The following is a 15241-nucleotide window of genomic DNA, read 5'->3' on the forward strand; positions in this document are numbered from 1 at the left end:
GGCATTTGCAAAGTTCATACAGCGATACTTTTTATAACAGCTGATGGAAAACAAAGGACAGCAGCAAGTGCTCATTCAAGTGGTCAGGTTGGACTTTGAGAAAAGCTTTGCTAAGAACATGTGCAACAGTGGAAGAGGTGGAGCAGTGGAAACCAGGAAGGCTGTGGAACTTTCTTGTGAGATTTCCAGAACTCTGCTAGACAAAACAGTGGACAAGTTTATCTAGTGTTTTTAGCAATCCTGCTCAGTGTGAGAGGTTGATCTAGATGTCTGTGACTTGATTTTTGTGTGTTGGGCTGAATTGCTAACATAAGGATAGTCATCTACAGCCAGATAACATGCAGGTGAGTATTTCACTACATGTAAGTAGTGTTACTGTCAACGTGGATACCAAATTGCATCATAAATAAATGAAATCTGGAGAATAGTTTTTGTTTGGATTTTTTTCTGCATGAGCTTCTTTATTATCTAAATTTTTATCTTCCATGCTCAATTTTCTGTAGCTTGAATTTCCTTATTTTACAAATGAAGACTGTTTTACGCCAGAAGGCTGATTACTGCTTTTTCTGAAAGAATAGTATGGGACCAAATAAGCTACTTAACAGTAAAATGAGAAATTGCTTACTGGTTTATAGTGATTACCACCCAATATATACAGCTTTGCATTAAGTTACACGAATATGGTCAATGTAAGGGGGAAGGGAAAATACTGTGAAACTCCATTTGAATTTTGCAGGAGGACTTTACATGCCAGACTTCAAACTGGGCCTGGAGGTGATAGTGAGCAATCTGAGTTACCTCTGACAAATTTCTGCTTGTTAGTGGATTTTTTGTTGGATATCGTTTCTTTGGTAAGAATACCTTTATTCATTACTAACATTGGGATTCTGTATATTTATGGTCTGCAGAAATACTATATATACTTTATTAATTGCTTTTCCTGAAAATAATGTCAATTTATGTCAATATAAGAAAAGTTTTTGGTTCATTGTATGATTCTTGATAGACTGGTTAGACATAACTGAAATGGGTTTTATGATGCATATGCCTTAAAATTTTAAGTCTGTCCTTGTTTTCTTTTCTGTGTATTCATTGCAGGTGTAGTCTTTTGTAGTTTGATATGCTAGTTTAAATGTGCAGCTTTCTTTTAAGAATCTTTTAAATGTTGTGATAAGATGTATCTTCTTTTTCTGATGTCATTGCTTAATGTAGCAAAGACTGTTGGAACTGTTTTTTCTATAGCTGTCTTTCCTCAATTCTTTGCTTTCTCATTTCAAAGCCTACTAGAAGTATGAGAGTGCTGTGTCAGGTATGGCAATCAGCCTGTTCTTCCTTTAGCTCTTAACTTGTTTATCTTTCATTCTTGAACTTTTATCTTAAGATTAATAAAGTAATAATAGCTTTCTTCAGCCTTCTTATGATGTTTTTAAATGTATTGGTTGCGTAATGAACAATATGCACTAGTTTGAAAAAAATGTAAATGTATTTCTATTTGTTTGTTACCCAGCTTTAAAGTTAATTTTGTAAGTATTTTTTAGTAAAGCATGTATTTCTTATTCTTGGATATTAAGATATTAATTTTCCTTTTTTCATGTACTGTATGTTTAAAACAGACTTAAGCAAATGATAGGTAGCTTTGTTATAGAAAATAAATCTCAGGATGGAGTTTGGTGTGACAATTAACAAGTTTTTATTATTACTTTACTACTCCTATTACTAGGAGACTTACATTGAAATACAGACAGAACACTTGCCTCAGCTGTTGCTCAGGATGATTTCTGCATTGACAAGCCATCTTCATACTTTGCACTTGTCTGAGCTTACTGATTCTCTCAGACTCTGCTCAAAGATCCTTAGTAAGGTTCAGCCTCCATTACTCTCTGCTGGTACAGATGGTATCCTGCAGCTTCCTACTGGACAGAGCAGCTCCATCAAAGAATGGGAAAATAAAAAGGTAACTGATTAGGTTTTGCAGCATCTTGCAAAATTGCTTCTTATGTGGAAAAAAGAAATGGGTTTTGTGCAGCCTGTGTTCAACACCCTACAACTCTTTGATTAGATTTAGCTATCACAATATATGTGAAATCTGAGTAATCAAAATAACATATAATTGTGGTGAAATTTCTTGATTATTAGTGGTTTCTACCCAGATATAATATTATACATGTATAAATCACTTCAAAATCAGGGCCTAAGAAACAACTAATCAACTAAAGTTTGGAAAGCACTTCCAAGGGTATCATGAAGTAAAATAACTGGACTGAAAAGAATTCACCATTTTGGTTAAGTATCAGGCATATGTAAATGCTCCTCTCACCCAATTTATGTGCATTGGTTTAATACCCATCACGTATTTTACTGTCACTGTTCAGTTCTTAGAATACTTTATTAAAGAAATAAAATAAACCAGCCAGCAGCTGTTTCTCTTTTAACTTGGTCCACTTCGTTCTATGCAGCCCTGGCTCTGTGTGATATGTTAAGTGACATGCCCTGAAATCCTTGTTTTCCAGCTGAAGAAACTTAAGGAACATCATTGAATAAATTGGGTTCGAAGTGACAGTTGCAGGGCACTGCTAAAAGCAGGGCTGATTTCAAAGTTAGATTTTACTTTAAAGCTAGGTCATGTCACTCAGGATCATATTTGTCTTAAATTTGAGTATTTCCAAGGATGAAGTTACCATGACTTCTCTGTACAGCTTGTTTGTTTGCACTGTTATTTAATCAGAATCTCCACTGTTGCTGCTTGTGTTGGTTGCCTTGTGTTCTTTCACTGTGGATTTCTCAGCATATCTCCATCTTTTCAACTGCCTAGTAGGAGCTCACAGAGAGTAATAGAGCGATCTTCACCCCATCCACAACTTTTAGCATTCTTTTAAACTGAGTAAATCCAACTCACTGAGCATTCCTTCTATGTCAGGAGCACTGGGTATACTCAGTACCTCAGAGTTTCTCTTGTACTAATGAGTGCAAAATTGGATACAATATTCTGGTTGTGAACCTGAGACTGCTGAGCAGAGTGGACCAATTATTTCCCTTGATTTGGTGACAGTACTTTTGCTGATATGGTCCTAGATGTGGCTGGTCTGCTTCACCAAAGGAGTCCACTGCTGGCTCACATTCCCATTGTCAGCTAGGACTCCAGCATCCTTTATTCAGGATCCTATCCTTATTCTTTTTAGCTAATTGATACCTGCCTTGTTTTGTTATTCTGGGGTTTTGTTTTTTTTTTGGTTACCTTTTTTTTTTCTTAAATAGAGCCTGTTTCAATTGAATGATGTTGACCTTTGAATCTTCAGTGGCCTTCTGCTTCCAATTACAACTGTATCTTATGTGGGAGTGGTTTCTCTTAAGAGATAGTGAAATGACTTGCCATGTTTTTAATCACTTTTAGATTGTATTTGGTAAAATTGGGTCATCATTTATGTCTCTTCAAGCTTTCTAGTATATAATTTTCACTGTTTTCTGCAATAATATCTCAAATTTCTATTCTTATGCCATCTCTGGTAAAGCACAACACTATTCACTGTAAATAATAATGCCACTGTTTTTATTTATTAACGAAAAAGTTTTTCATATTATTACATAAGGCTCAAGTTCCGTATTTAGCACAGGTAGTGATTAGAGTCAAAGCAACTTCTGGGCCTGTTAGGTCTCGGGCAACATCTGCCATCGCTGGTAAAATGCAGGATTGGTAGTAAGTGGGCACCTGCATTTAGGGCCACTGATGCATTTCTATTTCAATTGTTTCCATACCTCACATTCTCATCAGGAAACAGACTCTATGCTACCACTTACTACAACTGTAGAGGGCTAGAGCAGTGCAAAAAGCCACTGTGGGTGCTTTCTGAGTAAAAGCTATTCATCTATTTATGCATATTCTGAATTATAAGGAATTAAGACATATATGTCATGAAGAACTGTTGTTGTTGCAGCAACCTCTCTTTTTTAGGAGATTATTTATTTTCTTTGTAGTTGCAAATGCTTAGTAGTTTTTAAATGAAAAGTTTATATCTTTTTATAGTTATAACATTATGATGCTGTATAAATTAATAATACCTATGCCTATGTATTTCAGCATTATTTCATAATGGAATAGACATAGTTATGATATGAAGAAAATGTTAAAACCAATAATATTTAAATATTTTTCTTGATAAAGATTTTTTTCTTAATGTTAGCTTAGTCTGGCAGGCTTACAGAAACACCAAATATCATTTTGCATAAAATGTATTTGTATGAATATATTTAAAACTCTGAAATAAAATTGTTGCTTTCAAACAAAGACACTAATAAATGCTGTTTTGCTGAGACCTAAATAATATATTTTGAACAGTCATTAAACTTTTATATTGCTCAGGTGCCATCAGTGTCACTTGAAAATCCTAATGATGTGTTTGAAGATGGTGAAAATCCTCCAAGCAGTAGATCCTCAGAAAGTGGATTCACTGAGTTCGTACAATACCAGGCAGATACAACTGATGACATTGACAGAGCACTGAATGAAGGTCACGGTGCACCTGGCATCCCTATTGTTGGTAGCACATCCTCAGAGACTGAGACAGCATCAACTGTGGGTTCTGAGGAGACCATTGTACAGCCTCCTTCCATAATGACACAAGGGACAGCAACTCGTAGTGGGAAAACAATCCAAAAGACTGCAATGCAGTGCTGTTTGGAATATGTCCAACAGTTTTTAACCAGATTTATCAACCTGTATATCATTCAGAATAGTTCCTTGTCTCAGCCTTTAGGGGCAGAGCTTCCAGTAGACCCCACTAGACCACAAGGACAGAGCACAAAATGGGACAGAGAATCACAAGATGATGCTAAGGTGAAGAAAACAAACAAGAAGAAAACCCCAAAAGAATACCTTCCTGCCTTTATTGCTGCTTGTCAGCTCTACCTTGAATGTTCGAGCTTTCCTGTTTACATTGCTGAAGGAAACCGCACTTCAGAATTACATCCTGGGAAGCCTGAAGCTGGTAAGCTGCACTCTCATTTGTTGTTTTTAAATAATAATTATTATTTTTCTGCCAAAAAAAATTTAATTCATGTATCATGTTTTGTGTGTGTTACTGTTCCTCTCAGAAATCTAAGTTTTCTTCCGTGTCAACTGGCTTACATTTGGAAAGTAAATTATTTTGTCATAGATTTTTAAGAATATTGCTGGTATGGAATTTGGCAGTAATTAATATTGGGGTGAAAAATATAAATTATGCAAACTGAAGCCCAAATAGAATCTAGATTGTTGAGTCTTTCTCTTTACTGTATGGATCCACAATGTTTTCTTTGTCATATTGCAATAGCTACAGCTCACATCAAAAATGTTTTTAGCTTCCTTTTATCAGCTTTGGATTGATGTGCACTTGATCACTTTGGCAATACATGGAAATTGTAAGCTACTGTCCAATGAAAATTATACTAGCTAAGAAATTTAATTAATCCTACTTTGTTCCTATTAAAGGGACAGTTCTTGCAAAAAATACTTCTATAATTTCATTAAGAAACGAAATAAATGTGGTGAGTTTTGGTGAGATATGGATATGTTTACAGATAGATGAAACTATTCAGATACAGACATGATTAAAACACTGATAGTTATGGATTACTGTAAATTGTGGCATTTTAGGATGAACAATGCTTTTCACAGTTTGTAAAGTCTTCAGTTTACCGTTCCAATTTTGGATCCACTTCTTATCTGTAGTCTGAGAGTTACTTCTTAGAATGATTTCATGGTGGATATGCTTGGAACATACAAGAAATAGTAACATTAATTTTGGCTACTGTCACAGTCCTCTCTGGTTTTTTTTTTTTCCCCTAGGAAAACTAGGAAACTTCCTAGTTGCAGCTTTTTGTTCTTATTTACAATTTTCAAATCAAAGTTAAGTGGTGCTTGGAGAGGAGTAGTTTCTTTGGTTTTGGAAGCAAGCATGCTAATTTAACATGACTGCTTCTGTTTCTGTGGTCTTTAAGATGTATTGTTTATGACTTCATTATAGGCAGGAGCAGAGCATATCTTTGTAACATTCAGACATATAAAATATTTGTCAGTTGAAGGCAATTTGGTTTTAGCTGTTTATTAGTTATTAGTATGACAACGCCAAAGATCTGCTACCTTTTATAAAAGATCTATCTCAGAATATTTGTGCTTTTATAGCATGACCATTTATTTATTTCTCCCAAACAGCCTACAAATGAGTATTGTAGACTCAAAGACTAAAATGTCAGCTGTTTGCTTATTACTTTTTGGTGCACATAGTACTTGCTATTTGCTGCCTTGTGCACTGTAGGGCAGAGAGCCTATAGAGCTTGATTAGTATGTTCCTTGTATGGGGGCAGTGCTTCTAGGAATCCTTTTCACTTTTGGAAATATCTCGGATTTGTGTTTCTTGTTCATCATCTGAATGTTCCTATTTGTGAGATATCATTTACAGTCTATTAAACTTTGAGTGAAACTTTGAGGAATAAGCATACATTGTAGCTGGGTAAAACCAACAGGAAGGCTTTTGTTCCAAATATAAACATCTGTTTTATAGAATGTCAGTGTTCTTGGGAATAGTTCTGGGCCTACTTTCCATAACAGAGAATTGTACTGGAACAGAGGATGGAAGAAGGTAGTTTCCATAATTCTCACACTACCCTATCTATTGATATCAGGCTTTTAGACTGCAGAAGAGGCTGTGTTTGTTGAAGCGTTCCTAAATTTGGAATGTGTTTTTAAAAGATTGCATTAATGCCATGACCCAATAGCTCTTAATCACTGGTCAGTCTATTTATTTAAGGGAGACAAGTTAATCTGATATTTAACATAATTGTCCTGTAATTCTGCAGTAGGCCAATTTTCTCAGCTCTCTTTAATTGAAGAAATTAAAAAGGGAACTGACTGAAGCTGAAACAATGGTTATATCTGTACACTCTAGAACACAATATGGAATTTTTAGGTATATTTAGACTCCAGTGGAGCTGTGGATATAAATTAGAAATTGCATCATTCTTCTCTAAAAGAGTGCTGTATTTGTGCCTATTAAATAACACTTCTTCACTTGTGTCTGGTTCTAGATGTATTTGACTTTTTAGGAATGTGATCAATAGTCCTGTGAAGTTTTAAGAGAAGTTCCTTTGGTATTTCTAAAATAAAAGGGTGCAATATTCCCTTGGAGAGTTGACTGTGAACTTTGGAGAAAGGCACTTCCAGTATCAACCCAGAGTATGGCTTGATAAAGTGAGAGGACATTAAAAAGGGCGAAGCAACCACCTGCAGTGCAAACAGAGTATGGTCTAACGGATCATAGCTCTGCAGCAAGCCGTCAATTTTCACAGAGACTTCTATTTTTAAAATGTTGCCAGGCAAATCTGTTTTTGTCAATTTAAAATTAGGCTGCATGCATATAATATAATATATTATCCTAGGCTCTATAAAATATATTACAGAACTATTCCAGACTGCTGTCGAGAGTGTTAAGATTTGGTTGGTGGTGAAAAATTTTGTGAAGAAGAGTGAGTGAAAGGATGTGCTCACTACTAAAAGTCCACTTTTGCCTAAGGCTGGAAATCATCTGAATGCATTTCCATAAAATTTTTGTCTTTCTTAAAATTTTCTATTCATTTTTGATTACTAAATGTTTGAAGTGATACAGTATCGCATTCTTGATAGCACTTTTTTAAAGATACGTCAGGAAGTATCTTCATCTTCCATACATTTTCCTAAATGAGCAGATTGAAATATGAAAGGACAATTGCACATATGATTATGGAATGCAAGAGGAAAAATCCATAATATTTAGATTGCTAAATAAATGTAATTTTTATTTCAGACTGTGAACAAGTACACCCTCCACTGTGGCTACAGACTTTAATGAATGCTTGCAAGCAGGCAAGCAATTTCAGTGTTCAGGGTGTTACTATCTCCCTCGTAATGGACTTGGTTGGATTGACTCAGTCTGTTGCTCTTGTCACTGGAGAAAATCTGAACAGTGTGGAAACTGCTCAGCCTCTTAGTCCTAACCAGGGAAGAGTGGCTGTCGTCATCAGACCTCCTCTTACTCAAGGCAATCTGAGATATATGGCTGAAAAGACAGACTTCTTCAAGGTTAGATGCAGTATCTCATTGCTGTTTTCTTTTGACTTTTTCTGTCGGGTGAAGAATAAGTCTTGGCCCCTTTACCATCCTTGATATGCTAAAGCAAATTTTCTTACTGAATATTTTGGTAACATTTGTAACCTGTGTTAGAATCTAAATGAAATACAGTGTTTTCTTCCTCCAATTCTCTTATTGACCACTTGTGTGGAATTCCTTGTTTAATTGAATATTTTAAAGATATAAACAAAACGTGATTGAATAGCAGCATTAATCAGCAAAGGTATGAATCTGAGATGTATATAATGTAGGACTATAGTAAACAATTTTTGCATTTGTGTAATTTACCAAAGAAATCTTTTGCAAAAGATAATCATCATCAGGGTATGTTATGTATTTATATTTCAATGAAAGTTTATTTCTGTCTTGACTCCTTAACAGGAATTTTTAATGTAAGTTATTGCAGTGTTTTGAACAGTTCCTTCTGTTCATACAAAAGGAACTATTCTACAGATTGTCTCTTGGTCATAGGGTGTCATCAGATGTGATGTCTCCTATTGTTGCATAGAGCAAAACAAGGCATGATAGTCATTCACTTCTGTCTCTCGCAACTTTTCTTTTCATGTACAAAGCATATAGCTTTAACCCTTTGGGACCAGCTGGGTGATGGAACTCCTCAGCATCATCAGAAGAGTGTGGAGCTCTTCTACCAGCTGCACAACCTCGTCCCATCTTCCAGCATTTGTGAAGATGTTATTAGTCAGCAGCTGACTCATAGAGATAAGGCAAGTTGTTAATGTATTTACTTAAAGATGAGTAAAGTATATACAGAAATATATTTAGATAAAGGGCTTGGTCCCTCAGAGGAGGGTATGATTACTGCAATATTGAAAGAAACATTGCCCTACATTGTTTCAAGTGTAATTTTAGGTCTGTGATGAGTCTCTAGTTTCATGCTAGACAGTGGAGGTTTTTCACCATTCAGCAACAAACTTATGCAGGAGACTTTCTCTCTTATTAAAGTCATGTGATGCTTCCCAATACTTAAAGCACGTGCTTATTTTTTGCTATTGTTAGTAGGAGTCCCTGTCATGACAGGTACTTCACTTATTTTTTTTTCCTCACCTAGAAATTTGTTTCACATAGAGACTGTCAATTTGACATTTGAATGAGGCCTTTGTAGTGCTTTAAATTTTACATATATTAGCTATTTTCACAGCTCCAGCAGTATGAATAGTAGGGAATTACTTGCTTACATATTATAGCAACTTGTGGTTGTGTTACTTCAGGAGTGCTTATTTTTTTGCCATTCTACCAGAGTTATCAGGTCAACAAGAGTGAATGTTAGCCAGTCTGTCAATCAGTGCAGTGCACAGCTTGCCATATTGTTGAAATTGGTGATGATTTTTAGTGTCACTTAGGCTGGTCTGTAAACTGCTGTGACTGTGGATGTAGAACTTGCTCATTTCTGCCCACCTTCTGGAGAAAACAGTAATTTTTTACATCTTCACAGTATGAATTGCAAGGGTTTACATGGGGTCATCTCTGGGAATTGGTATTTTACCTCTAATCAATAACTGTCAGTATATTATTTTGTGCAACTGTATACATTTTGCAGCAGTCTTGTAGAAGCATATTTTTCTAAACACAACTGATGTTTGCTTTACTTTCTAGAATGCTGCTGTCTCTTTTTGTTTTTGGTGTAGAGAGGTTGCTCTATTTTTAGTTTGTTAAACACAAGCTGTTTGTCTTTTCCATAATTTTCGTAGCTAAAGTTTCCATTATTGTGGCAGATATTGCATAGATAAGAAGCTGTTGCAGAGCTTCTTAAGTTGCATGATGGAAACTAAGTCTGGAAGTATGCCAGATTGTTAGTGTTTTTAACAGTTTTTAGTTTTGTCTAATATGGTTAAAGGTAAGTATACCTACGTTCATGTCCTATAATCATATATTCTAAGAACAAACAAGTGAAAATCTTTGTCCTCTTGTCTTTACTTGTCATCTAGTAATTTAGTTTAAGTCCTTATAGTACTTGAAGTAATTTTGATTATTTATTTGGTGTAATTGTCTTGATTGCTGTGCTTTGTTCACTCCTACTACTGCTTATTAGCTTCCTTGTCTTTTGGGTGAAGCTGTTTTTATACATGTGTCCAAGCCGTATCTTGACATTTTTCTGTTGTTTGCAGCCTTTCTGGAATAACTCTAACTGGATCAGCCTCAGTAAAGAGAGAAATGGAACAATTGTTACTTTACACCATTTTTACCATTAAATATCCTGAGCTGGACTTCAGTGATCTTTGTGGGTCCCTCCCAACTCAGGATATTCTATGATATTCTCCATATTATTACTATGACTATATTAATGATTATGAATCCTTTGTGCAGTAAGCATGTCCTATTTGTCCAATTTGTTCCAGAGTTAAATTTTACATGTTACTGAAGAGCTCAATCTACATATCTGGCTAGAAAATTACTCTGTTTCTTTCTAGTATGGCAGTAATGGAATGAAAATAAGTTGACTAGAAAGAGACAGGCTAAGCTTTAAAACTAAGGCAAGATCAAGATAGGAGGGAGTGCTTTCATGGTTGCTCACAGGCACCTACTGTTAGCTACTACTGCTTTTAAGATTAAAAAATAGTACTTTAATGCATAGTCAAAAAAATTAATTTCATTATATCTTCATTATCTCTTTAGGATGCTGTATGACTTTCTTTTTCCAGTTCTTATAAGAAATTTTACATTCTGACAGATCTAACTTATGTTTGGTCCACAGAAAGTAAGAATGGAGGCTCATGCCAAGTTTGCGGTGCTATGGCATCTGACACGAGATCTTCATATTAACAAATCTTCTTCCTTTGGTCGCACCTTTGACAGGTTGGTGATTGCAAGTCTGATTCAGTTGAAATAATTTTACTTGAAAATCTTTGATGATACTATACAGGCAACATAGGGCATTTAAAAATTGAAGAACTACAGTGTAGTCGTGAGAGGAAGGAAGAAGGACAAGAAATGAATTTGTGGACAAGAATTAGTGTTAGACAAAATTGTTTTCACAGGGACGATTATGTAGATTTTTTCCTGAAAGCTATAAAGAGTGTGGGGAAGGAATAGTCACAATATTGATTGACCATCACTGTGGTTAAAATCACTGTGGTGTATATTGAGCTTAATATCTGAGTTCTTGTTGTGTTTTGATAAAAAAAGAAGCAAGAGAGAGAAATCAACCCAGGATTTAATTATATGAAGTAGAAAGTAACAGTAAAACTAAAAAAAACCTTAAAAAACAAATTGCAAGCAAGTGCTAAAATATGTGTTCTTTTGTTTAATTTGTGGTTTTTGTAAGAGGTCATTTTTGGCAAGCAGCAGAGGATTTCTGGTTTGTGTTCTGGTATTGGACTATCTTCTTAGAAAAGACTGAAGAGCTGTACTCTGAACTACTTTTGTCTTAGCTAGCACAAATGTGGAAAAATCTTCATTTAGATTTTGTATTGCATACTTAGCTATAAGGAGTAGAGTAAAAAGGTTGTTTCTTTGTCTTATGCTGTCACTCACTGCATTAATGGTGATAAATTCTGTGCATGCAGCTAAGAGCTTGTGAACATGTATTACTGGAAAATGTAAAAAACAGTAGGTAAGATTCCATTAGTCTGAAAAGGGTTCTCAAGACTAAAACTGTTAAAAGAAGAAAATAATGGTTATAGGAACTGCTGAATTGTCAAGTATGTTTCTTCTCTCTGTTCTTGAAGACAAGATCTTTGAAAGTTTTCTTTCAAAGTTTTCTTTTCCATATATCCTTGTGAACTGGCTTTTAAAATTGTATATTTTTTAATGGCATACCCCTTAAAAACAATGAAGGCTTGTTATACTAATAGCTGTACAAATACTCGATCTTGCTACTATTAGAGCAACTGTTATAACTGACTTGGTTACTAGCTCTTCTTTAGACTAGACTAAAATATAAAGAGCAGGTTCAAAGATTTGATTCCAAAGAAAATACTGCTTTGTATGGAGAAGACACTGGAGTACGTACCAACATTAAATTTGTCATATATCAGATTAAAATGGGATTTCTTTGTGAGTAGCATACAATATCCACTAGATTGTTTCTTCTTTCCATTCTAGATCTTTGTTTATCATGCTGGACAGCCTCAATAGCTTGGATGGTTCTACTTGGTCAGTGGGACAAGCCTGGTTAAATCAAGTGCTTCAGAGACATGATATTGCAAGGGTTCTTGAACCTTTGCTCCTACTGCTTCTCCATCCAAAAACTCAGCGAGTTTCTGTTCAGCGAGTACAGGCCGAATGTTACTGGACTAAATCTCCTAATCACCCTGAGGAAGAAAATGAAAAGCAGTTCATGCAGAAGTTCAGCTGTGCTGATGGTATGTACACAAGAAGACAATAGGAAGATCCCTAATTTCCTTGCTTGCTCTTTACATGCAACATTAAAAACATAGTGGAAATTTTTGAGGGTAACTGAAAAAAGTCTTGGAATAGCTATGGCTTATATTTGCATTTGTGTAGTATTTTCCTAATTCAAGTTTGTGTGCCCCCAGTACTGTTTAAAGTTTTATTGTTTTTACATTAAAATGGTATACAAGTATTTTAATGCAGAGCATTTTGTTACATCTTACTGAGTCTTGGTAGAACATAAGAATATGGCTTGAAGCTTAATGAAAAAATTAAATATTTTTATTAATGATGTGAGGCTGGCTGAAAACATACCAATAAGTTTTGAAGGTGTTTGCATGTATTGCATAATTTTAGTTTAGAATTTACTAATTCTGTATCTTGTGAAAACAAAAGCAGATTAGTCTGCATAATGTTTCATGGAGAATTCTGTTGTTTGCTAAGGTGCACTGGTAAAACAATTTTGCCTTGTTTTTGTGAACATGTCGTATGCTTATTGACATATTTCTTTCTCCTGTGAAATGAAAAGACACTACGATGCCTTCATAATTTGAAGTCTCAATAATAGTTTAAATTCTATATTTTAATTATGAATTCTTATTCTGAAGAACAAAATCTTATATGTGTGCATTTTTTGTGTTCTTCAAGCATTCTCCCACATGCCTGTAAGCCAAGGACAACTTATAATACCTAAAGAAGGCAATGAGAAACAACTTGGTGTGGATGAAATGGAGAACTTCAGCCTGACTGTCAATCCTCTGAGTGACAGGCTTTCCTTGTTAAGTACCAGCAGTGAGACCATACCAATGGTTGTGTCTGATTTTGACCTTCCTGATCATCAGGCTGAAATACTGCAGAGTTCTGACTCTGGCTGTTCTCAGTCATCTACTGGAGACAACATCAGTTATGAAGTGGAAACAGAAAGCCTGAGTGCTCAAGATAGCTCTCAGACTCTAAAAGAAGACTCACCTGATGAAATTGTGCAACAAGTGGTTACAGATCTTATATGCAAAGTTGTAAGTGGTCTTGGAGAAGAAGTTGAACCAGTTAAAGACAGTCTGCACTCTGAGGATGCTTCATGTAAATTCAGTTCATTGGATAGCTCTTTAGAGGTTACAAAAAGTGATGATCAAAATATTCAAAGTAGCCAGAGCAGTTTACTTAGTAATGACAGCTCACAGTTACTATCAGCCTCAACTGAGACTGGACTTGAGAGCTTAGGAGATGAAATGTCAAGAAATAACTCTTCACCTTGTATTGCAGAAAGCCAGCAATCCTTCTCTGATCTTACTCTTTCTTCCACTGAATCAAAATCTAGAAAACATAGCCACAGTAGTATTCAGTTCAGCTTTAAAGGAAAGCAACCAGAAAAAATGTCAGAAAAAGAAACAATTGTTAAAGAGGGTGGTAAGCAACCAGGTGCAAAACCTAAGGTAAAAATAGCCAAAAAGAAGGATGAAGAGAAGAAGAAAGCACAAACAGAAAAGCTTAAGCAAACAAATGTCTTCTTTAGTGATGGTCTTGATTTAGAAAATTGGTACAGTTGTGGAGAAGGAGAAATTTCAGAAATAGAAAGTGATGTTGGATCCCCAGGAATGCGAAAATCTCCAAACTTCAATATCCATCCACTGTATCAACATGTCCTGCTTTATCTCCAGTTGTATGACTCTTCAAGGACATTGTATGCTTTTTCTGCAATTAAGGCAATTCTGAAAACAAATCCTTCAGCTTTTGTAAGTGCCATCTCTACTACCAGTGTCAACAATGCATACACTCCTCAGCTTTCATTGCTCCAAAATCTTCTAGCCAGGCATCGAATATCTGTTATGGGAAAGGATTTCTACAGTCACATCCCAGTTGATTCTAACCATAACTTTCGGAGCTCTATGTACATAGAAATTCTTATCTCCTTGTGTCTATACTACATGCGGAGCCATTATCCAACTCACGTTAAAGTAACCTCACAAGACCTCATAGGAAACCGCAACATGCAAATGATGAGCATAGAAATTCTGACACTTCTCTTTGCTGAGTTGGCAAAAGTTATAGAAAGCTCTGCCAAGGGCTTTCCTAGTTTTATTTCAGACATGTTGTCCAAGTGCAAGGTTCAGAAAGTGATCCTGCATTGTCTGCTGTCTTCTATCTTCAGTGCCCAGAAATGGCACAGTGAAAAGATAGCTGGAAAAAACATTGTGGCTGTAGAAGAAGGCTTCTCTGAAAACAGCCTTATAAATTTTTCCGAGGATGAGTTTGACAATGGTAGTACTCTGCAGTCACAACTTTTGAAAGTACTTCAGCGGCTGATTGTGCTGGAACACAAAGTAATGACTGTGCCTGAGGAAAATGAAACTGTATTTGACTTTGTCATAACAGACCTGGAGCACATCGGTCCCCAGCAGCCGATGACTTCTCTGCAGTATTTACATTCCCAGCCAATAACCTGCCAAGGCATGTTTCTGTGCGCAGTGATACGAGCTTTGCACCAGCACTGTGCCTGTAAAATGCATCCCCAGTGGATTGGCCTTATCACTTCTACGTTGCCTTACATGGGAAAAGTTCTTCAGAGGGTGGTTGTTTCAGTGACTCTTCAGCTCTGCAGGAACTTGGATAATTTAATTCAGCAGTATAAATATGAAACTGGATTATCTGATAACAGGTATGTTTATGTAGAGGTATAATCTATTTAACTGAATTTGACTGCTTTGAATTACTTTACTATCAGATTAACTAATTTTTTAAAAATTGCTCTTCTTT

General features: G+C 35.6%; 1 protein-coding gene across 4 annotated transcripts in view; it reads left to right on the forward strand.

Annotated features, from left to right (window-relative positions):
- DOP1A (DOP1 leucine zipper like protein A) overlaps positions 1-15241 on the forward strand; it is a 60781-nt gene that overhangs the window by 26652 nt on the left and 18888 nt on the right. For 3 of the 4 annotated variants that reach the window (XM_030267514.4, XM_030267518.4, XM_030267513.4), the window contains exons 12-20: positions 737-851; positions 1280-1309; positions 1721-1954; positions 4358-4982; positions 7815-8089; positions 8710-8862; positions 10851-10951; positions 12200-12459; positions 13136-15143. In XM_030267514.4, the coding sequence (XP_030123374.2) occupies positions 737-851; positions 1280-1309; positions 1721-1954; positions 4358-4982; positions 7815-8089; positions 8710-8862; positions 10851-10951; positions 12200-12459; positions 13136-15143 (3801 nt within the window). The remainder of the gene's footprint in view (positions 1-736; positions 852-1279; positions 1310-1720; positions 1955-4357; positions 4983-7814; positions 8090-8709; positions 8863-10850; positions 10952-12199; positions 12460-13135; positions 15144-15241) is intronic. The other variant, XM_030267519.4, reaches the window with a different exon arrangement.

Source organism: Taeniopygia guttata, chromosome 3 (genome assembly GCF_048771995.1).
Source record: "Taeniopygia guttata chromosome 3, bTaeGut7.mat, whole genome shotgun sequence".
Lineage (NCBI taxonomy): Eukaryota > Metazoa > Chordata > Aves > Passeriformes > Estrildidae > Taeniopygia > Taeniopygia guttata.